The following is a 24,626-nucleotide window of genomic DNA, read 5'->3' as shown; positions in this document are numbered from 1 at the left end:
AACAAGGCCTTCTTCCTACATAGTTCTGGGGCTTATTCTGTCTGGGAGACTCTACTCCTGAAAGACAATTTTTTTTTTGTAATACAAGGCTGAGAACAGAATAGGATATTTTCCTATTTACTTTAACCTATTTTCCCTCTACCTATCTAAACAGACTTACCTTTTTCTTGTTCTTGAATCTGGAGAGAAAATGAAATAGACCAAAGGTAATATTCCTGGGGCTCAAATAACTCACTAAGACTCTCAGCTGGCTGAAAAGAGGATCTCTCACTGACCCCCCTCTTGGGGGAAAAAAATTACCAAGGAATGCTTCAACAGTCTTAGCAGAGGTGAGAGTCCTTTGGGGGAATAAGAACATGAAGGGTGGCACCTTTTACTCAATCAATACTCTCCAACACAAATCTTTATTACCTTCCTTGGACAAATTCTTGAGTTGGAATTACTGGACCAAGGAGTATAAACACTTTTAAAGTCCTTTTCTTTTTTTTTTTTTTTTTTAAGATTTTATTTATTCATGATAGTCACACACACAGAGAGAGAGAGAGAGAGAGAGGCAGAGACACAGGCAGAGGGAGAAGCAGGCTCCATGCAGGGAGCCCAACGTGGGATTCGATCCCGGGTCTCCAGGATCGCGCCCTGGGCCAAAGGCAGGCACCAAACCGCTGCGCCACCCAGGGATCCCCCACTTTTAAAGTCCTTTATCTGTGTTTCTCAATTGCTTTCCAGCTAGATTTTATACCAGAAATGTATGAACCATCCCATTTTTTAAAAAAGTCACTTTAATTCTGCTATTTAGAATTTAATTTTGACTAACAAGCAACAGGGCCTTTTACATTTTTATTTTCATAGAAATCATATTCTGATGGTTTTACATCTAATAGTTACATGAAATAAGTTACAACATACTGCAGGGAAAATGAATATGATCCAAAAAAGGAGGGAAGAGAGAGAACCAGATGGACAGACAGAAATCCAAACAGGATTAACTGTAAGCAAGGCAAAAACTTCAAAATTGGCCTTGAGCTGACTATGATAAAGAAAACTCACTCATTTAAAAACATTAATGGAGCACCTAAATTTTGTCAGGCACTGTGCTGGGTCCAGGATCACAAAGATGCATGAGGTATGTCCCCTGCCCTAGAGCATAGTCCTTCCTAAACTCCATGACTCCTGACTCAGAGCGCCTAAAATTTATGGTACCTCACCTCTCTAGAGCTAAGATATTCACCTGCAATCTAGATAGTTATCTTACAATCAAGAAGTGACAATGACCTCTGATTGGGGTAAAAAGGACAAAGCTCAGGTATAGACATTTCTGTGCTCTCCTTACAGCGGGGTCCTTGGTCTCACTCAGTTCTTGCTTACTCTTACTTTATACATGAGTCCACTGAGCTCATGACCCACTTGGGAAGACTGCAGCAGATGAGGAGCATCACATTACAAGAGAGGAAAGGGATTGGTGAGTAGGGAAGGTAACTGGGAAAATTGAGAACAGACCCCCCCACAAAAAAAGTCAAAAGAGAGGATTCTGTGGTTTATGTTCTGGTTAAGAAAGTTAGAAAGTGTAAAATGAATTGTAAAAATATTTTCATCTAACATTTAAAAGTCAGTATTTATCTGAAATCCTTGGTAATGGATATTAGGTATATCTCAGAAGGCTTTATTGAATCACAATACAAAATACCATGAGAAAACTATTGCAATAAACCCTATTTCATTTTGTGTCAGGGAACTTCTAGAAACTTTTCTCAGTGTCCATTAAAAGATTCCATGAAAAATGACAGCAACATGACAGCCAACAAATTTTTTTTTTAAGAATACCGAAATCCAGTAGAAGAACTGTATAAAAACTAGCCATTCTATGTTTTGCTATAAGGTCCTAAGGAAAAACTAGGAATTTTTTTTGTTCACCCTAAAATAATTATAAAGACTTTAGACTATATATCCATCCCCACTGCTAATGCAAACCCCCCCCCGTTCTGTTGCTGCAATATTCCAGACTTACCCTGTGTATTAATTTCCTATTGCTGCTGTAACAAATTACTACAAACTTAGTAGTTTAAAACAACACAAATCTATTACCTTACATTTCTGGAGGTCAGGATTCTAAACGGATTTCACTAAGCGAACAGTGAGGTATCAATAGGACTATATTTGTTCAGGTAGTTCTAGAAGAGAATCTGTTCTCTTTCCTTTTGCAGCTTCTAGAAGCCACCTGCATTCCTTGGCTCATGGCCCCTTCCTCCATCTGCAAAGCTAGCAGTGTAGCATCTTCCAATCTCTTTCTGACTCTGGGCTTCCTGCTTCTGTTTTATGAGGACCCTTGTGATTACCTTAGGCCCATCTGGATAATCTCTCTATCTCAAAATCCTTACTCTAATTACATCTGCAAAGTTCTTTTTACCACATAAGATAACAGATTCCAAGGATGATATACATGGACATTTTGGGCATGCCTTTATTCCACCTACCACACACTCTAGGAGGAAATAGTATAATTATTATCTCATCTTACAAATGGGAAAATTGAGCTTTTGAGACATTAAGTGACATGTCAGACCTGGGCCTTCCAACCCGCACTGCCTGGTGCATTTTGGGGCTGACATTAGAACGGTGCTATTTGCACTCAACCAAAAGGGAGGAAATAGGGAAATCTATCCTAAGTCTGTTTGCTAAGTGAGTGAAAACATCTTGTCAAAATGCAGCAGCATCGTGTAGCTGCCTCATGTATTTATCCAGAAACCCCAGCAAGAAATGGACTTTTACACTTTCAAAGAGTCATGTTAGAATTTTGGTGAAAAAAAAAAAAAAATAACACTCTTCCTTTAAGAAGGAGGTGTGGAGAGGCTGTCCTTTCCAGCATCATATACAAGCTCCTACTCTGGTCCTGTCCTTTTCTTCTGTCTCTGCATCTCCAATTTCTCACCCACTCACCCTCCCTCCCCAAAGTGAGAGGCCCTTCTCCTCTGTTGGTAACAGAACATGCTATTGGCTGGCAGGGACAGGTGGCTACTTGGGAAAGAAAAGGAATATCAGAGCCAGATCTCCCAGGTCCTTAAAAGACCCTACCAAATGAGGTCTGGGACTTGCAGCCCTGCTCTGACTGAAACCACAGAGCCATTATTGGCAAGAGCTCTCAGCCTTCCAGATCTCAACTGTTGAGGAAACTGAAGAGAAGGTAAATGGTGATAAATGGAGAATCGGGCTTTAGACAAGATGCTTGAGAGCATCTTCTTAGTTGAATATCCACAGGAATCATCTCCCCAACACTTTTCAGGATTATCTTCTCTAATGATAATAAAAGGGTTAGGATTCTTAAAATTACATCTTAGAAAATGCTTTCTAAAAAAGGGCATAGAAGATGTTATTCATAAAATTAAAATGCCTTTTATCCCTTTTAGGCTATTAGCATCATACTACCCCTTCCAATGTGATATCTCCTTCTTCCACGCATTGAAAGAAATTAACCCAAAGAATATTCAGTGACGTAAGCAGCATATGGCCCCAGAGTAGCCCCAGATGCCTCTGTCCAAAATCTCTTTGCAGATATTTTATAGCGATTTTGGAGCAACATAAGTACTGCGCTCTTAAATCCTGATGTATTAAAACCCCCGAGAGAACTTGTAACCTTGGGCAGGTGGGGTGAAGAACCTCACCCAGTCTCAGAAGAACAGCAGGGAACTCCTCTACTTACCATCCCCCAAGACCAAAATTCCAAAGGAGAGGATGATGTATTGGCTTTCAATCCCTAATTGCCCCAGTCCATAGAACACTCCATTTGGAGAAGAGTCACCCTCACTCAATATAGTACAAGATTTAAAGAATGATAACTAGGTTCATCTCCACAAACTTTGTTCACGCCCTAAGACGCCATGGCCTGTGGTATAAACTACCTTTTATACATTTCCAAGGCACAGAAAGAGAAGCAATAGCCTTGTCACTCCCAAAATTTTATTCCCCCGGAATTGATCCTGTCCTACCACAGCAGCAGTGTAACTTGGGCAGTGTCCTTTAACCTTTCTGGAATTCAATGGGTTTTGTTTTGTTGTTTTTGTGTTGACAGGTGGGCGAGTATTGGGAGGGCTTTCTTGGTTGAGAGCGGGGTTTGTTTTGTTTTTGTTTTTATCTCTATCACTATGGACTTAGAGCAGATAACCTCCAAGTTCTTTTCAACTTGTACCCCTGCTTTTCTTGTATGGTTTCTCTCTTCAAAATTACTGCTGAAATCTGTTAACCGTTTCAGAAAATGCTATGAACAGGCATAGACACCTCCACCTTGTGCAAGGGTCTTAATAGGTCTTAGAGCTCTGCTTATGATACTGAGAATTCAACACTAATAGAAAATTATTGATAAAGGATTGTATAGGAAAGAGTATATCATCCACTGGAGATCATTTTTCCTATGCCTCTGCTTTATTTTTCTTAATTCAGAGCATCAGAGCTCCCAAAACATTACTTAGTTAGAAGAATGTGCATTCCCAGGACAAAATCCTCAAGGTAGGTAAATCATACCTGAACAAATTTGGGTAGATTTTACAAAATCCAAAGTGAGAGGTGTGATAGTTTTCAGAGCCCAGAAAAGAGAGATAGTCTGTTCCTTTTAATTTTGACAACATCCTTTGATACCCCAGGGAATTTCTTGAATTTTCCCATAGTACTGAATTTAATCCAGACCCTATATTTGGTTCTGGGGAATATGTTTTGCAGTTGACACTCTGGGGAGCAGATTAGTCCTTTGGAATCTGTTGTATCTATTTGAAATACAGAAATTTTTAGTTCTTCTGATGGTAGTTACTTATAAATAATGCCATGGTATTCTAAATTGGAGTGGAGGATTTGGTGACAAAGTGTGCAACTGTCCCAGGGGTGGTAAGAGACTATTTTATTTCTTCTCTTATAAGGAATTTTTTCAAAAACAGATTTGTTTCTCACTCCTCAACTGCAATTAATGCCACCCTTAAAAGAGCTTAAAATACCACCTTTCACTGTAACTTATGTACAAGTTGGACATAATTGTGACTTTGTATGCGTATTAGATCATTTAAGGAAACTTAGCCTCCTTCATTCATTTGTCTCTTTAAACTCTTCCCAACAAAAGCGAATTATTTTATAGCTGGTTTATAATTGAACTGAAACTCATCTTTAATGCTGCTTGTGCAGTTCTGATATATCTCATCTTTCTGGGCTTTGAAATACGCCCGTCCTATTGGACCAATACCCCAGGTCTGCCTGAGTTATGAAGCTGTTCACTACCAGACAAAAAGATAACCAAGAATTCTACCAGTCACAGAAAAAAAAAAGAGAGAGAGAGCTGCATTAACGTACACTGTCATAAGGAAGCCCTGTCGGTTTGCTTTTCCTCTTCAAATTCCAAAAATAACACCTCACAGACTGGTGAGGAATATTTCCAAATCACTCTACCACAATGCAGAAATCTTTCATACCCTGTACATGTTGGGATAAGTCAAGAAATTCTACTCCTAGAAGATTTTCTCTAAATTAGTCTTTTTCTTAGGGTCAGCTCTCCCTTCAACTTCATGTTTCCCACCTGCCCAGTTTTAATACAATGGCACATGGTAGATGTTCAATAAATGTTAACAAATGAATAAATAAAAGAAGCATGTACCATAAGCCACACAGGACTATACCACCTAGACATTCTTTTTTCACCTTGAACCCAAAGTCAATAAATAATAAGTGTGATTCCCCAGCTGCTCTTTGCTTTGATTATTCCTGATGGCTTCTTTTAAGCATAGGCCTTGACTCCAGAATCCAGCCAATTCCAGTCGGGAAGGGAAAGCAGTCTGGGCAAGGACAAGAGGAAAATAGTGGTCAATGACAGAGTTGATTGGAAGTGTGTCTTGACACATTCCCCTTATAAGCACAGTCCTCACCCCAGAATTCCAGTTGTGCCTAGAGTCACCATGCCAGTATTCAGCTGGCACTCTACTTCTCTTTCCACTGGTCTTCCCCGATAAGCTGTTTTTATTCAGCAAAACTGATCAGCAGACAGGGTCACTGCAAGTCGTGAAATGTGACAAGAAATTTAAAATCTTTTAAGTTGCGACTTGTTTTTCCTCTAGTGACCTATCTATACATTAAAAATTAATAATAATGATCCTGAATACTAGCTATGACCTGAAACAGCTTCCATATCATGTGTTTGTTTGGGTGGAGAGTGAGTAGAGATAAACCCTGTTCCTATCTGTCTTGGCTAATAGAACATTAATGGCTGAGAAGTCTTCTACAGATCTCATTAGTTGTGCTTTTTTTTTTTTTTTTGAATTTTTTTTATTGGAGTTCAATTTGCCAACATATTGTATAACACCCAGTGTTCATCCCGTCAAGTGCCCCTCTCAGTTGTGCTTTCAAGGGGAGATGAGGAAGTGGGATGTATCCTTCCTGCATCCCATGGGTATAGCATAAAATATACCCTTGAATAGCTGTGTGTATGTTCATTGTGAGTTGTGTAATTGACTAAACCAGGAAGTGGCAATACTATGCCCAATATTGTCTTAGTGTCTTTGGTTCATGTTTTTTAGTATGTCCAGAAGGACAAGACAAAGAGAGTTAAGATTTGAAATTCATAGCATAGAAAAAAGGCTGGAAATAGATTATTTTTAGCCCAGAAAAGGGAAGATTTAAAGGGGATTGGTGACTGCACTCAAATACTGGAAGAACTAGTGATCTTGGCCCCAGAGAATAATGCTACAGTTGATAAGTGGAGCTCCCAAAGAGGTATATCCAGACAAACATAAGCAATGGTAGTAAACTGAAGGGGACTACCCAGAGACAATGAGTTCCTCAACCCAGGATATTTCAAGGGAAAGCTTGATGATTGGTCCCCAGATTTTCCCAAGTGTCTTCCTCTAAGACTCCGGAAATCTAAGATAATATCAAGTAACATGGATGACTTACAGGCAACTGACCAAATATTTGTACTATGTGTCTATGGGGAAGGGCATAAAGGAACACTGCTTGCTTGTTTAGTCTGGCTAAACCTGGGATTAGGTGGAAAACATTCTCCCTCTCATAATTCATTTGGAAAGATTTAATGATGAGATAAATATTTTTTAGGAGCTCCTTAGAGAAAATGGGGTAAGGGCCCAGCTGAAGGGTATGGGAGGCCATAGGTGGGGAAAAGAAAGAGATGGGATGATTGGATAATGTGGGTATTAAATAAGCTTGCCTGAAAAGAGAACATCATTCAAAAGTGAGAGGAGTCAAGGCAAATTGGGTCATCAATAAATAATGGATCCACATAAAAGGTTAGAAAAACAATAACTATTCTAGTGTCAAGTAATTAATCCCATGAATAACCACAGCTACTCTCAGCCCCACCCCACAGAGTGGTGCCGTCACCAACTTGGTACTCAGAATAGGAAAGGTGAGTATGTTTCATGATGGCTCAGAAATGCTACCCAGAGTCTGGATTCTGTATGCATTTATTCACTGGTTTTCAGATGACAACTTGGAGGTTCATATACTCTAGAATTAATTTCACTATGCATATCCTTTTCATTAATTTTTAAAGCAACAAATATTTTCAATATAATGAATTGATTGCTACCACCTGGTGAAAATACATTTCCAAGCAAATATTTATTAATAAAAAATCTCTTATGACATAAATGTGGCCTTCTCTCCCTAATCAAAGCCCATGTCAGTTTATGATGCTGTGTTGTACTTCAAATTTTCCATTAAACTAAAAGACTAATTGCCCCTTGAGACAATTATAAGAGGAATCATTTCTGATTTATGATTCTGAACAAAGAAATGACCAATATGTCATGTAACCCAAATTATATGAAGTTTAGATAGAAGAAACTTTGAATATATATTTTTGGGAATACAACACCTTAACTCCATAATAACAGTTCCTTTACTCTGAGATCTTTTTATAATTTTCTTGAAAAGCAATACAAAACAAAACAAAAACCTTTCCAAGGATAAGATTAAAGCCTGAAAAGCTAACTTTAATATTGTAAATGGAGAAACTAAAATGCGGCTGACTCTTGACCGTATTCAATTAAAACAAGTCAGTGCCCTTGTTCTGAGCTTTTCAAATATTATCATGTTATACACACACTCCAGTTATTTTGGCTTGAACATGCCCACAATAGCATTTTGATAGGACAAGGGTATGCTCAACACAGAGAAGCATGCTGACAGACTCAAGCCAGAAAAATATTCTCAGGAACATCTTCAGGAACAATCCCCTAAAACAAAATTGTTTTTGTAATGAAAAGATAGTTCCTCGGTTTTGGACATAGAATGTTACCATATCATGCCATCTCTACTTCTTAAATTATTATTGTCCACACTGTGTTCTAAGAAGGCCCAATTGGTAAAACATCTATCTCTGACTGGAACCACCCTACTACATAGAACCAACTATTGTTTGACAAAAACAGAAAGGAGTGATTTTTGTAATTTAGTGATCTTCACACCATACCCAAGTATCTGGAAATAAAGACATTTTTGCCACCAACGCACCTCACCACTGTCCCACAGACTGTTTATTATTAGAGAACCAGAGATGTCCAAGTGGCATCCCTGGGGTCTGATCTTAATTCAGAAACAAAGGTAAGACTCCTTATCTGATTACTTGTTCAGTCCTATCTTCTTTTATTCAAAGAACAAGTATTGAGTGTGCTAGTATAGAAAAATCATCTCGTCCATTTAGAAATGGAAATATATATATAAGAGAGAAAAGGGAAAACTATGGGAAAGCAAAGAATTGGTTAAAGAAAATCATCATCTAAATAGAAACCCTTTAATAGGCCATTGTCGCACAGGTAGCTGAAGGGGGGTAAAGTATTACTCTTGGTCATCAATGGGTAAAATCTACCTCTAGAGTTTCTAAATTCAACTCTAAAAAGTTTAATGAAAAGGAAACCTTCCAAGATACTTTATCTACCACTAAAAATAGGGGCAAATGAAAGCACTTGCCCATGATGTTTGAGTCCTGACCTGCTGAGAATGCCCTCCCGGCCCAAAGCCACTTTGGTTTTGTAAATGCCTTGTGGCACCTGCGGGATGGGTGAGGCTTTGTGCAAATGCATTGGTAAGGCAGGTCTTGGGGAACCATAGCAGATTTCTGATCTCTAGTTTGCATTGATCTTACATCTAGACACAGATTCAGAAGAACAGACACTCCCTTTTCCAGTGCCTTCGGAAAGATTGCCGCTCCGTAGAATGAGTCCTTTCTCCTCCACCCTTAATCTACAACCCAGCTTCCCCGGGAGATCCTACTTTGATTTCCGATCCTCACCCCACCAGCTGAGCTTGCATTCCTCTTTGCAGTCTCTCAATGCACCGGGTGAGCTGAGCTCGTCTGACCTTTCCCCTTGATCTCTCTGTGCCTCCATGGCATCTCCAAAATACCTGTTTTGTTCTTGCCGTTCATATGTGCATGGAGAGGGCGGTGAGCTGGTCTCTATGTCTGTGGCCTGCTTCCAGTATGAAGAGCATTTGGATGCTGGAGCTTTGTGGTGTTCTTGTTTGTGTGGTGTAAGGCCCAACCATGGAGCTGTGGTCAATGTATAATGGCATTGGAAAGTGACGAGTGAAGTTGTTCTTTTTGCACAAGCTGGCTCCATGGATAACCTGCTCTGTCATCACATGCAGTGGCATAGCACGGCAGAGGCGCTGGCTGAGTAGAGGCTGTGGCCTTAGTTTGGAGGTTTGCAACCCTGCTGTATCCAGGAAACCAGCCATGTCTGGGAGACTGGATCAGTGCATCCAGCCCATAGGGGTCTGATTAAACATAGACTCAAGAGATCTTTATTGAAAAAAATCAAGTCAAAACACAACAACAGCAGAATGCATCCTACAAAGCAGGCAAACCAGAGAGCTGAAAATGAAAGTATTTTCTGCAAAAGCCTGTGCTCACTGGTAGGACAGTCTGGCTCATGGCAGATTTTTTTCCTAGCAAAGGGGAGGGACCATCACTAGCCAAATTAGAAACCCTTAACTGGCCGAAGGCCCAAAGATCCAAGTCATGAAAAAGGCTAGCTTCCCCCTAGTGTCCCACAGCCAAGCAGGTTGTGACAGGGCTTCAGGTTGATTTCAGGGAAGCTAGACATGCGTTATTGTGCAATCAACTCTGCTAGCCCACAGAATCCTAAAGCATCTGAGATGCAGACCTATTTGATCTCTTCAGGACTATATTGTAATCGTGGATACACGTGATGCACATTTCACATTTCCAAATATTTCTTTTGTTTTTTATTTTATTTTTTTCGCTCATCCCACATCCTGGAATGAAGAAGGCCACAGCATGACAGTGCAAAAAGGATGCAGGGACTTCAAGCTCTCTTTAAAATGACATTTTTCTTTGTGCTTTTACATTTCTTATTGTTTTTCTGTGCACTACTGGCTTTCAAACATGCTTTGTTATGGAACTCTTTTCACTTGTGTCCAATGTACTGAAATACTGTTACAGTCTTTGTAATGTATACTGTCTCAAGAATAAAATGAAATGTGGGTCTGGGAAGATGTGATGGCTGTATTTGACAGCATTGTTCTAGTTGTATCATTGACTCTTAAAATGTATGGTGGTATGTTTTAAATAGTGTAAAAAGTTTTCAGAACATTTGTTTTGAAAAAGACTTGCACGAGGCATGATTCATTTAAAATTTTAAAAGCCCTATTCAGATTCTATAAATTTATTTCCAAAGCTGGATATGAAATTCAGCTTTAAAGCTCCTTGTATTCTGTCCTTTTACCTGTGGATAGGAATTTAAGTGATAGAAGCTAAACAAAAATCAGCCATGAGTTGGGAAAAAAGGATTCTTTTATATGTGAATTCATTCCAAAGTAAAATAACCAAAAGTAAGGTTATACCTTTCAATTTTGTTTTTTGACTCAATCATTAGTCCTTTTTTTAAAATTTTTATTTATTTATGATAGTCACACAGAGAGAGAGAGAGGCAGAGACATAGGCAGAGGGAGAAGCAGGCTCCATGCACTGGGAGCCCAACGTGGGACTCGATCCTGGGTCTCCAGGATCGCGCCCTGGACCAAAGGCAGGCGCTAAACCGCTGCGCCACCCAGGGATCCCTCATTAGTCCTTTTTTATAGTCAAAGCTGTATTAATTTAAAATTCTTTTAATTCAGTGTATTATCCTTCGATTGTTTTAGAAATTAGTGTATAAAGGCCTTACTGAGTTGAAAAAAATTAAATGATCCTCTCTAGGGGTACCCTAGTGGTCATCATAAATACGTTCTCCAGGTCAGTTCCTAACACCACTCTACATGCAGTAGGTAGGGGGCATCCAAATCTTGAGGAAGGGGGTGTGGGAAAGTTCCACAGGTGCTTCTCTCTGAAACCATTCTTTTTTTTTTAAGATTTTATTTATTTATTCATGAGAGACACAGAGAGAGAGAGAGAGAGAGAAGGGGGGGCAGAGACATAGGCAGAGGGAGAAGTAGGCTCCATGCAGGGAGCCCGATATAGGACTCCATCCCAGGATTCCGGATCACAACTTGAGCTGAAGACAGATCTTCAATCCCTAAGCCACTCAGTCACCCCTCTCTGAGACCATTCTATCTCCCCCAGCACCCCCACCCCTCCCTTAGGTAAGAAGAACTGATGTAATGAAATGATCCAAGAAGGAGATGAAGTAATTTGTTTCACTACATTTAATTCATGTCATTATGAAAAATTATCAGATGTTTTTATTAACATATAGGTTACATTCTATGTTCAGTCACATATGTACATATCAAGTCACGACAAAGGCCCTCTGCTTACCAACAGAGTTAGAAGAGCATGAAATAGTGATATGGAACAGGGTTTTGTTAAGATCCAGTCATTTCTCCTTTTCAGTTAGGTGAATTTTTCTTTTTTCTCTTTTATTTAATTTAATTTATTTTGCTTCCCTCCAACCCCAGATTTTTCCCATTTTTTTAAACAGTTAAGCCTTCTCTTTAATATGGAAACTTTAGTGGAAAAGATTGAGCTTGGCTGGGGAGGGGAGGCTGATAGAAATTTAAGCTGTATGGTTTAGAATCAGTTGGAGAAGGATTGATTAAATGGGGGGAGGGTGATATACTTTTCATTTTGAAAGAGCAAAAAAAATCATTTTTACCCAGCAAAGTAAACTAATAGAGAAAGGGCTTTGGTTTTTCATGAATCAGGCCTCTGGTGACTCTTTTCAGCTGGTGCTTTTGAAGTGTATACGAATAATGTTGATGCGCCTGGTTGCTGTTTCATAGCTTTGATGTGCAGTATCTCTTTATAGGATGCAGTTTTGAGCCGCAGTCCGCACCTTACACTCAGTTAGGCAAGTACAACTACCGTGATTGTCATCTTTTCCTCGTGTGATTGGCATGCTCAATTTCCTTCACCAAATAAATGGAGGCAGTTTGTTGTGTGTCAATAAAATTGTCTCATGGTCATGAAAAGCCCATTATAACACTTTGCCAAATACTTAGAAAGGCATTTTTTTTTTAATTTTATACCCTAAGAGAGGATGGCACTTGCCCTCCAGTTTTCTTATATGTCAATGCAGAGCACTCTTTACGAGTGCTAACGTGGGTAGAGGTGCAAGTCAGATCAACCGCAGTAGCATGTGTAGTGTTTTCAATTGAGCCCTTTTTTGGTTATTAGTCTATCAAAAGAGACGTGTTTTCTTATCGATGTCAATTTTGCTTCCTGTTTCTCTCTCCCATGCCTTTCACTTGGAATGACAACAGTTGACATTAAAAAGCTGTTAGCAGGTATGGAATAACCTTATTCTGTTACAAATAGCAAAGACCAAAGTGCATGTGAGGTAGCTCACAGGTTCGATACAGCGGCAATGACATCTCTCTGGAGTGTGTTCTTGGTAGGCGACATTTCGGACTTGGGTCACAACGATGTGCGCAAAGATGTCATTCTATCTTCACCTAATATCCAAAATACCTATTGCTCCAGCAAAATCGGCTACATGTCAGTGTTAGGAGTAACATGCAAACTGTTATTTTTAAGGTACGAAGGAAGCAACCTGTCTTATCTCCAAGTCACAGTCACTCATGGCTTTGCAGCCTTTGAGCTTCCGCTAGAGCTGAGCAAGTTGTCAGAATGACTACATGTCTGCTGAAGGGATATTTCCTGGTTTCACTCAGTGTGTTTTGTCCCTCCTCCATCTAGGACTGTAGATCCTAGCCTCCCCGCCTCAGGGTTACACAGGCATCTTAGCGCACCCTCTCCCTTTATGTCTCTGGTGTACTGTTGTCCCAGTCACCGGGTGAAGGGACTTGCACCTTCCAAAACCGATGCCACTTCACTCCCGGATCACCTGGTTGGGAGTGCAGTCTGAGTCAGGTAACCCCTGCTGAATCGGTCTTGTGTCCTCCGTCTGCTTCTGGGTGCAGAGAGTACCGCCTCCCAGGATGTGCCCCTGTCTGCTCACTCACGGCCCCTTCTGGCCCCGGACACCTCCTTCCTGCATGGCAGCATGAAAACGGGACACGACGCTCCTCACCCGTGCAGGAGTGCGTTGCGATACCACCTTCTCTGGGTCTGCCTCAGTAACCCCACTCCCTTCTCTTGTTCTCAGTGGCCTGGTTTGCTTTCGACCCTGGCTCGGCACACTCTGACATCATCTTCTCCAATGACAACCTGACTGTGACCTGCAGCAGCTATGATGACCGGGTGGTGCTGGGGAAGACCGGCTTCTCCAAGGGCGTCCACTACTGGGAGCTAACTGTGGATCGCTACGACAACCACCCTGACCCTGCCTTCGGTGTGGCTCGCATCGACGTGATGAAGGATGTGATGTTAGGGAAGGACGACAAAGCTTGGGCAATGTATGTGGACAATAACCGGAGCTGGTTCATGCACAACAACTCGCACACCAACAGGTACCCAGCAGCCCCCAAACCAAGCCTTCTTCACGTTGGCTTCTGGTGAAAACTGAGAGCCCAATTTCAAAGTCCTATTAAATAAACAACATTGAGGAAGCCAGGCAGGTGGTCTTCAGTAAGTGGCACAGGAGTTCTACTACTCTTCCCTGACTCCTCAGTGGTTCATTGATGGATTGAATGATTGATTGATTGATTTTTTTTTTTTTTTTTTTTTTTTTTGCATAATGCCAGAGACATGAGCACTTACCTAGGCCCTTCACTGTTATATTCCACCGTGGCTAGAAACTAAGAATCCCCACGCATATCAATTCCAGGAAAACATACCAGGATCCTAAAATCCAGACCTACAACTTACTGGGAAAGCAGCTTAGTTTTCAAAATCCACCAAGTTGGGATAATAATATTTTTCCAGACACAGTGTTCTCCAGATTAAATGCGATATGTGAAAACGCCTCACATTAGAGGCATCTGAAAACAGAAGCCATTTTCTTCTTGTTATGATTATTATCAATATCACTGCCCAGAATAGAAGCACTTCATCAAAGTAAATCTTACAAATGCCAGTTTGGATAGCTTTAGAATTTGTAGAACTCTCTTCTATTGTATAAATTCAGAGCACCCGGTTTGTTGGGGAAAGAGAACATAGAGGTCTCCTTAGGTTTGCCTCTCACACCAAACTACAGGCAATTATAATTTAACCCAAACTGTATTTTTCCCCCTAGACTTCCTTTATCATTTGCTTTGTGTAGGTAGGGAGGTGTCTTGCATGGATTTTCACGCACCTTATTCTCAAAGATTTCTCTAAGATACACTCTCACTGGTGTTTTGGGGGAAAAAATACAGTACTATTCAGTCATATCAAAAGGAAAGCGAGTCTGGCAGTGGCAGGCTGGTGGATTCCACTCTCAGCTTTTTCTGGACGGTCATCACTGCTCCTTCTCTAGCCAGTAGGATTCCTGGGACCTCCACCTCCCATTCCCTTGGACATTTTATTTTCTATACACATCCATTCAGATGTGTATTGTTTATTATCATTTAAAGTAAACATACATACCATTTCAGCCCGATATCAAATCCTACTAGATGTGGATAAGTGGTCGTTTTTGGTGATTTACATTTGGGAGAATGATCAGTCACGAGATTCCTAATCATTCCCCTGTGTACCACACTTACTTTTCTCCTCTAGCTTCTTTATCTTGGAGTGAGGAAATAAATAATATTATTTGGGAATGAGGAAGTAAATAACAACACAAGTGTCACACTGTGCAAAGAGACATGTTCTTAAACTTGAACACGTCTGCTTGCGTGCAAACTGTGCTGTCTTGTTGAAGCTGTGAATTAGCAAGATGCAATTTATAAACTCGTCTTTTAACGACTGTGTGCAGTCTGCAGGCCAAGGGAAGAGAATAACACTTACCCTTCTGTGCTCAGCTGAGATAAAGATGAAGTTCAATATTACTAGACCTCAAAGAGGGATGGATAAGGCAAACCAGATCATCCATGTTCATGGTTTCTGCGAAACCATCAATCGAAGCATAAGACATAATTTGCTTTCAAATGACATTTCAGTGCAGGTTCTTTTAAAATCACTCCTCCATCTACTACAATACGATTGTTTCATTTTGCAGAGGAGAATCATCTTCAGTGTTGTCATTTTTTTAGAGAGCCTTCTCAATTTAAGCTCAACATGCCCAAAATTAACATCTTTCTGGAATAAGGTGGTTTTTTTTTTTCTGTCAAATGGGTAGCATAAGGCTCCAAATCCAATTTTTCATGTATATGCTTCAGATTCAGCTTAAGTGCTTCTTTATTTTGACTTTCAAATTAAGTCACTTTGGAGTTGATGTTTAATTCACACCATTTGTGCAAAGTGTGCGACACAGCTGTAGACAGAGCTCTGATAGCCCAAAGCCTACTTTTTTTTCTTGGACTTGAACGGTTTGTTTCCTACTGCTGCGGCTCAGCGGTAGAGACCCTCCGGCAAGGAGTTCACTCTCAGCAAGAGCAGAGCAGCACCGTTGAATCTATATTCTTCACAGGGGGTGATATCTCCCCCCAACAGAGTGAAAATTGGTGTGTGGGGGGTAAGCAAAAAATCATACTTTTTATTTACAGAGCACAGATAGACACACAACACATCAACAGATACCCAGAATATCTGTGGCATTAAAATTTCATGTGAGGGGGGTGACTAGGGGGAAAAAAAGTATCTAAAAAGACTCCTGGGATGTGGGGGATGATTTTTTTTTTAATTTTTTTTTTTATTATTTATGATAGGCAAACAGTGAGAGAGAGAGAGAGGCAGAGACACAGGCAGAGGGAGAAGCAGGCTCCATACACCGGGAGCCTGACGTGGGATTTGATCCTGGGTCTCCAGGATCGCGCCCTGGGCCAAAGGCAGGCGCTAAACCGCTGCGCCACACAGGGATCCCGGGGGATGATATTTTTAAACCGGCTGAGAAACACTGGTTAGTACAGAGGGATTTGTACATTGTGTACCGAAAAGGGAGCTTCTAGATTGATGACAAGTGAAACCCAGTCATTTTCTTTTCCCACAGAACAGAGGGAGGGATCGCCAAGGGGGCCACAATCGGGGTCCTCCTCGACTTAAATAGGAAAACCTTGACATTTTTTATCAACGACGAACAGCAGGGTCCCATAGCCTTCGAGAACGTGGAGGGCCTGTTCTTCCCGGCGGTCAGCCTGAACAGGAACGTGCAGGTAAGCACCGTGCCCCCGCGTGTTCCGGCCGCGCCCGCCCACTCCACTCCAAAGGCGGCCCGCGGGTGGTACATTAATCCCTGAGAGAGGGAAGCCGACCCGGTAAGGCCCAGACCAAGACACGGAGGAAAGGAGAGGGCAAAGGGATCCCCGATGACAACCGAGATGATTCCAGATCAGCATCAGCCCCTTCGCTAAGCTCGGACAGTCTAATTAACAGCAAGTGGGAAGTTGGACCTCAATTCACGGTTTGCTATCGATCCGCCCTGAGGCCGAGTTTCATCCCTAGTAGGAAGGAAACTCCTGAACCAGCTGGCTCGAAAACAGATGAAAATGACTTATGCAAAGCTCCATGAGCGAGCGCTCGAGAGGTGAAGGCATGAGACTGACGTGTTAGCATCATTATCAGAAAATCCTGAGCATCTTCTCCGCACTCTTCCTCCGTTCTCTTAGGTGCCGCGGGGATAGAAAGCAGCCCCCGCCTGCGGGCCACTTACTTACGATTTCCTACAAATGACAAACGAACAGGTTCTTCTCATGCATTCATTCAACAAGTAACTGCTGGGTGCCTTTCATACGTAAGGCACGGTTATTATAATTATTATACGTATTGTTGTTAATCAGTGAAAACAAAACATAAAAATCGTGCCCTTGTTACAGATAGAATCAATAATAAGCACAATGGTGGTGTTAATGACATAATTAGAAGACAATATGTGCAAAGGAGACAAGGCCAAGGGCAGGGCGAGGAGGGTTGAGAATGCTGGGGTGGGGAAGGCAGCTGCAGGCTCAGTGGGGCTGCTCAGGGTGGGTGGCCTTACTCCAGTCACAGGTGAGCTGTGTGGAGCGTTCCAGGCAGGGGAGACAACCAGCACAAAGTTTCTAAGGCATAAGGAGCCTCCTGGGAGCAAAAAGGGGCCAAGAGGCCAGGATGGGGGTACAGATCAGAGTCGTGGGGTGCCTGGCAGGCACTGCTAAGCCAAGCTTCCCCTGCCCTTCTCAGCCAGAGCTCTCATTATCAGCTGTTCACCTCATCCGGCAGACAGCTAGGCCGTGGGAATCAAAAGCCTGCAGGTGATTTTTGCTCTGTTCAGAACCACAGTCTTGGGAGCTATCAAAACAAAACAAAACAAAAATGTTGTTTATCAGTGTGTGCAGTAAAAGTGATTGCAACCCAGTGACCTCTGCCCTTCTCTCTTCCTGCAACTAGATGGGGTTTTCTGGGAGGCTGAAATCTAATCTCTCAGAGTTCAGCCTCTACATTGGAAGAAAGGAAACCATAAATTGCCCTAGACGTGAGTCTTAGAAAAACCTCCTTCAAAGTCTTCCACATTTTTCAGCTGGTTCCCCTTCCAAAGAATCTTGTACTCGGTGCTCTTCAATGTTTTCCAGGATGTCCTGAGTATCTTTAGAGAAAGATCCTTGGGCTGGGGAGACAGGGACAAGAAGGGGAAGAATGACAGTAACGATAGTCCCGCAGGAGACAGTTCCAGCCTCGTCCTCACAGCTGTCCACCGAGGAGGTGCCAGGCCACATAGGAGCAAGGGGAACAGTACAAGTACCCATGTTTCTTAAACCTGGCAACCACCTATTCTTCCCCCCAACGGAAGGCTCATCCTAATTGGAGTAACTAGTGGACAAGTGATGAGAGAAGGGTTATCCACTCACCGGTTCTCTACCCATGGATTTGGCAGTGTCACTGCGCCCGGGCCAACAGGCTTTGCTACCTGCAGATCACTGCCCGTGTCTTCAGTCACAAGGAACGCAGCCTTCCCAGGACCCTTAAAAGAGGCAGGTGGATGAGAACCATATTAACAAGTGTCTCCAGGATTTGGGAACCCACCACCGGTGGCCAGGCTCTTAGCACAGGCTGAATTCTACTGGAATTCTCTTTAACGTCTACTAGAATAGACGTTAAAGAACATGAACAGGCCCCCTGTTGAATTAGGGACACATCCACTGTGGCCTGGGGAGGGGCGTGCAGGGAGGGTTCCCGCGTGCCTCCAGGACTCACAGTCTCGTCCCCCAGGTCACGCTTCACACTGGGCTCCCGGTCCCTGACTTCTACTCCAGCAGAGCGTCAATAGCCTAAGGATGGGCTGTGGAGGCGCCAGCTGCCCGTTCTTACCTCCGCCCGAGAGCGACGCAGGAGCTCAGCCAGCATTCGGTGGGATGCGGGGTGCCGGAGAGCTGGAAGCAGAGGGCGAGGAGGAGAGGAAAGCTGGTCCCACGTCTTCATGCCCCTCAGCTCTGCTCTGCCCCTTCCTTTCCAACCTCTCTCCTGCTCTGATGCCTGCGTTCACTTCCGAGTCCGGCAACTCTCACCAAGAAAGGACCCAGACGGCCCACCGTGGCACTTGGTTTCCACTCCCAGATTTTGCTTTTATTTTACATAGTTTTTTTTTTTTTTTTTTGTAGGTGAGTTATATTTTGTTTCTTTTCTGATCACGTTATTGGTGACTTACTGAACTGTTACTGCCAAGAAAATATTCTCCCGATAACCTTTTTCTTAAGCTCTCTGACAAAGAGGTTGTAGAGAGAGGTGGGGAAGAATCAGGTGAATCTGGAGCTTGCAGTTTACCTCCTAGAAGTTTCTTGCTGTTACCTCTCGTGCAGTGCTAGCCCTGCATAGCTAATCTTTGAGAGGTGGGCAGAGTGAATGCAGCATTGAGAAGTTTTACTATCCTGTGAAGCACAAAAATATCAGCCACATGGCTACACAAAGGTTCACAGCAGGTAGGATCATTAGGATAGCTGGGTCATTGGGACAGGCCAACCCTGGTCATTGAATCAAACTAGAAAGTCTCTAGACATAGGCAGACCAGGGGATTTATGATTTGGTTCATTTATTTATCTAAGTTTTTAACTGAGAACCTACTAAGGACCAGGCACTGTTCTAAACATTGGAGACACAGTGGTGAACACAGGTGTGGTTACCGCCCTTCTGGAGCTTATATTCTCATAGGAGAGCAAACCAAAAATAATACAATTACAAATTGTTATAGGTACTAGAAAAGGAAATAAACATGGGGCATAGAGGCTCATTGGCAAGATCTCTCAGATCTCCAAGGAAGATGCTGAAAATCTACCCATTCTGGCCATGGCACCAGAAACATACCAACTCAATGCCTTTTCAGCTACACCATTTTAATTATGGTACCTGCTGCCATTCATCACAGAGCCCTCCTTTGGCAGAAATGATGTCGGCATTCTTATTTGTTAATGCTGCAATGACACAAAGCCTTAACAATAAATGTGAAAAAAAAAGTAGCGACCAGAGAGAGAACCCATTTTCAGTAATGGGGGATCTTAATTTGCAGTCCACGGCATCCCCATTCTCAGGATAAACACACTTGTCTCCATGTATATCTGTGCCTGTTACAAATGACAAACCCATCCACTCTGCTGCCATTCACAACCTAACTTTCTGGAGTAGTTCAAATCATGTTTGGAAGAAAATGAAATTGTATGTCATTGCTATGACCAATAGCAGAACAATAATTCTTATTACTTCTCTATAGAGATAGACTTACGTAGGTACCTTCAGATTCTTTAGTTTGACATGAAGCTTTAGAAAATGTAGAACATGGAAAGAGGTTCTGATAACATTGTCTACATATCTGCCAGTGAGCCAAGAAATTCCACGTGAACAAACAAGAATAACAGAAAAAAAGAGAAGAGGTAGGTTGGGAAAGCTAACCAACTAAAGTTTTGGCAAGAAGTAATATATGTAAATAGCTAATTATTTCCTTTTGTGCTTTATTTAGATCATTTCTATCAGTTACAGTGTTTTTCTAGTTTAAGTGTACCTAATTTATTGAATGGGTGCTATCCTGTTTATGTCCATCTGCTTTCTTGGCTACAGAAAAACTCCGTTGCAGGACAACACTAGTTTGATATTTGATTTACTCTCCGATGAGACTCGATGGCTGGGCCGCTGTAGACTCATAGCTACTCTTGTTCTTTATTAAATTCATCCTGCTAAGTAGATTTCTAGTGACTTGTAACACATAGTTTACACAGAATTGCCATTGTAGATGCATACAGCTACTGTACTAGAAAAAATGGGTATTTCCAGTGTGCCAATAAAAGATTTTTATGAGAGAATATCCTGTGTCTCTTGAGAATTTCTTAGCTTTCGTCTATTGGGGATGACAATTCACCTTTGTCAGAGCAATAGGTCTTCAGTCAAGTGTAATTGGAAATTCCTCCAGAGTTCTTGAAAGCACTTGGTCTTCACCTGATTTCCTTGGGAACCCTAATACTGCCGCCTGGTGGTACCTACATACCTCCTGAACCTTAACTTCGTGTGAAACATCTATAGTTTGGATGCTGTATGGGTCTACCTCCAAATCTCAGAAACTTACTTTCACAAACCTACTCCTGAAAAAGGCCATAAACTTGTACTACAAAGTATAGGGTCACTGACTTTTTCAAATCTGGTTCCTTCAACATTACTTGAATGACTGAACATTAAGATTGTTTTTAAATAATCACAACAGGGACGCCTGGGTGGCTCAGTTGGTTAAGTGTCTGCCTTCTGCTCAGGTCATGATCCCAGGGTCCTGCGATAGAATCCCACATTGGGCTCCCTGTTCAGTGGGGAGCCTGCTTCTCCCTCTGCCCCTCCCCCCTGCTTGTGCATACTCTTTCTCTCAGATAAATGAATAAAATATTTGATAAATAAATAATCACAACTGTACTGATTTCCTTTACACTGTCATTATGCTTTTTAAAAAAAGATTTATTTATTTATTGGAGAGAAAGAGTGCAAGCGGGGTGGGGGCAGAGGGGGAGGGAGAGAAAACCCCAAGCAGACTCCCCACTGAGCACAGAGCCCAACTTGGGGCTCCATCTCACAACCCCAAGATCATGACCTGAGCTGAAACCAAGAGTTTGATGCTCAACTAACTGACTGAGCCACCCAGGCACCCCTATCATCACCCTTATAAAATGAGCTGGGTTTTTTCGTGGGTTTGTTTGTTTTTTTAAGGAAAAAATATCTCCTACAAGCACCTAATCCACCGTATGACATCAGAACGCCACACTAGGGAACTGGCAGCTGCGCCTGCTCTGTGTTCACCAGGTTTCCACATCCCTGTTTCCTCACCCACTACCCTTCCTCTTCTGTGGGTCCCTTCACTGTGGTGGTTTTCTTCCCTCCTATTCTCTAAGAGAACATGTTAGCAGGTTTCTACTCTTCTCATGGCAGTGAGGTTAATGGAACTTCTGATTCCTGGCATTGCCTCATAGGAACAAAGAAGTGATTTGCAAGATATCATCCTATTTTCGGGAAGTGAAATCCTTTTTTTCTGCCTCTAATGTGCACATTAATCTTTTGCTTATCTATTCAGCTCACTGATAAGAAAGGAGGACTTTCTGTTGAATCAGGATTTTGATCATGAATCAAAGCAACTATAGTAATTAAAGAAGTTCTCAGATCACACTACTTTGTAATCTATACTAAAGACACCTGCATATATCTTCAAATATATGTGCCAGCTACTTCCACTGGCGTTTAGGGAAGCCTGAGTCTGACATAATACATCACAGGTAACTGAGACTTCCTAAATCGTGTCTTTATCCAAAGAACCAGTGTTTGGGATACACACAGAAGCTGAGGTATTGGAAAAGACTGCACGGTGAAGGCCCCTAATTAAATGCACAGAAAGATCAGTGGAGTTTTCAGATGTATTATCCGTACCACTCTGCCACAACTGTGCTAAGAAAAGCTTCAGGTAAGAACTAGATAGCACAGAACTAGTAGTGATAGTTGCATGACCCTGTAATTGTTAAATCACTGAATTACACACTTTGAAAAGCTGAGGGGCCATGTTTGACAAGACCAGGATCTCCCTATAGCCTCCCTCCAACTACACCCCAGTCTGTTCCTATTTCCCCCAGGCTGTCCTCTGAGATAAAGCCCAAGGCAGAAGAAAGGGTTTCAGGGACCTAGGAGCAGATCTCCTGACCCTACTTTTTCCTTCCCATATTCCCTTGGTTGGTGAAAGGGCTTTGATTTGCTTCCTCTTCCTATATGGTGAAGACGGCCTCTCCATTTTATTCTGAACCTTTCTGACATGGACTTTAACTTGTCCCTTTCCTGAAAGGCCGGGGTGGTGGAGAGAGTAGAAAACCTGACTCCCATTAAGGAAGCAATGACAAATAGCTCTTACACACCCCCAGTGGTTATGAATCTTGCTCATATGTTTCTTCCTTCTCACACCAGGTAAAAATAAATGTTCACCATGAAATCTAGTAGAGTTGATATTTTGGTTGGTTGTTCTTGCCCTTTCTCCACCAATATATTTGTCTAAAATTCTCTAATAATGAATATAATAAATTACTATTCCACTAATAAGGATGGCTGAATATTCTATTTTAATTATGTGTTAACAAGTTACAAACCATCTTTTGATTACTTTGAAGTGCTTTGAAGTGTTAGGGATTATTCGTTTGTGTGCAGACTCTTCATAATGCCACCATCCCATCCCCTCCCTTTTTTATTACTAACATCTCAACTGAGTGTCAATAATGATTCATATTCCTGGGACAACTATCTATGGAACTTGACAAAATGTTAAATTCTTTTGTTAAATGAATAGAAGACTGTAGGCAAGGACATTCTGAGCAAAAGCAGTCACTTAATTCGTATGACACATTAAAATCTATTTTCAAAGCCACAGTAATCAAAATGGCATACTATTACTAAAATCAACTACAACTCAAAAATAGAGATTTTAATAGATATTGAGCAGAGAATCATGAGGAGGAAATGAAAATTATTCAGCAATGTTGAAAAATATTTGAAAATTGGCTAGCTATTTGGAAAGCAAAATTATATTCTTAATCATACCTACATTCCAGATATTAAGGTGTTAAACAAAATATTTAGACCTTTAATAAACCAGAAGAGATTACAAATATTCATCTGATCTTTCTCAAGTAGGTTTAAATCACTGTAAATTACTTTATACAATAGGCTTATCAATTTTCTAAAACTCCTCTCCAAATTATACTTTAGATTTTGGTTCCTCTTTTGTTATCCCTGCCTATATATCATGCCCATCTGTTTTCTTCTTTAATTAACAGGGCCCATCTTTATCCTGTCTAAACCTACTTCTAGTACTATAGATTTATCAGCTGCATTGATTTATTATGTCATTATTTAACAAACTACTTTTAAGGAAAGATTAAGGTATTAAATATTAACTACTCTGCATTCTGGTTTTGGCCTGTATTTTCAACCTAGGAATTAATAAGTGTATAATGAGAAAGTTGTCTGAGGTAAATGAGGATCCTAATGCTTCCTTCCTTAATGAGGATTTCCACATAGGATCTGTGAAAAGAACACTCCACTCAATATATTTTCCTATTGCCCTGGTGGACAATGTGGATGTCAGATGTGAAGAAATAAGTCTCCAGTCTTATTGATAGGCAGGCTGAAAATGATGAGCAGGTGAAGGTTAATTGCAGTTTCTCATGAATTTGGTTTCTTTGTTGGCAATGCGATAGGCTATACAAACATGCAGACTTTAATATTTAGATATAGTGATGGGCTTGCTCAGACCTGATAGACCAGCAGGAAAAAAAAATCACAAGTATCTATCAGAAAAAAATCAGTCAATCTTAGAAACTTGTGAGGATCAGCCAAAACTCTATGCCACTATTAACTTTCAAGTTTTCAAGATTTCAACTAAGACCAAGTATTGAAATGTAGTGCAGTTACCACCTGCAATACTCAGACTGCGTGTAAGCTGCTTGTCTATCATCCAATCCTTCCTCGATTTTAAGAGAATCTGAGATCTGTTCTCCATGCCTTGGGACTGGGTAGAGAGAAGATCCCACTGGATCAGACAATGCACTCAAGGCCAGTCCTGGAGCATTTGGGATGCCAAATCAGGGGCTCAAAGGGGACAACAGGTGCAGGCTCATTGACAAGGAGCTTCAGATGCATTCCGCACATGATTTTTACTCTTTAGAGGTCTCAGCTGTCAGGCTTCATCTTTAAGCCCCTTGTCAGGTTTCTGGCAGTAACTAGAGGAAACATC

The 24,626-nt window shown here is 41.5% G+C and overlaps 1 protein-coding gene across 10 annotated transcripts in view; it reads left to right on the top strand.

The window, feature by feature from the left end:
* Window positions 1-20,682, top strand: part of TRIM9 (tripartite motif containing 9) — a 108,015-nt gene extending 87,333 nt beyond the window's left edge. For 2 of the 10 annotated variants that reach the window (XM_072838536.1, XM_072838535.1), the window contains exons 8-13: window positions 9,134-9,322; window positions 12,249-12,290; window positions 12,703-12,726; window positions 13,548-13,851; window positions 16,413-16,575; window positions 18,605-20,682. In XM_072838536.1, coding sequence (XP_072694637.1) covers window positions 9,134-9,322; window positions 12,249-12,290; window positions 12,703-12,726; window positions 13,548-13,851; window positions 16,413-16,575; window positions 18,605-18,667 — 785 coding nt within the window. In that variant the 3' untranslated portion in view covers window positions 18,668-20,682. Of the gene's footprint in view, window positions 1-9,133; window positions 9,323-12,248; window positions 12,291-12,702; window positions 12,727-13,547; window positions 13,852-16,412 lie in introns of all 10 variants that reach the window. The other 8 variants (XM_072838534.1, XM_072838533.1, XM_072838541.1 and 5 more) reach the window with 6 other exon arrangements.
* Window positions 20,683-24,626: the final 3,944 nt, after the last annotated feature.

The sequence above is a fragment of the Canis lupus genome, chromosome 9 (genome assembly GCF_048164855.1).
Source record: "Canis lupus baileyi chromosome 9, mCanLup2.hap1, whole genome shotgun sequence".
Classification (NCBI taxonomy): domain Eukaryota; kingdom Metazoa; phylum Chordata; class Mammalia; order Carnivora; family Canidae; genus Canis; species Canis lupus.
This window is presented reverse-complemented; position numbering and strand designations above follow the sequence as displayed.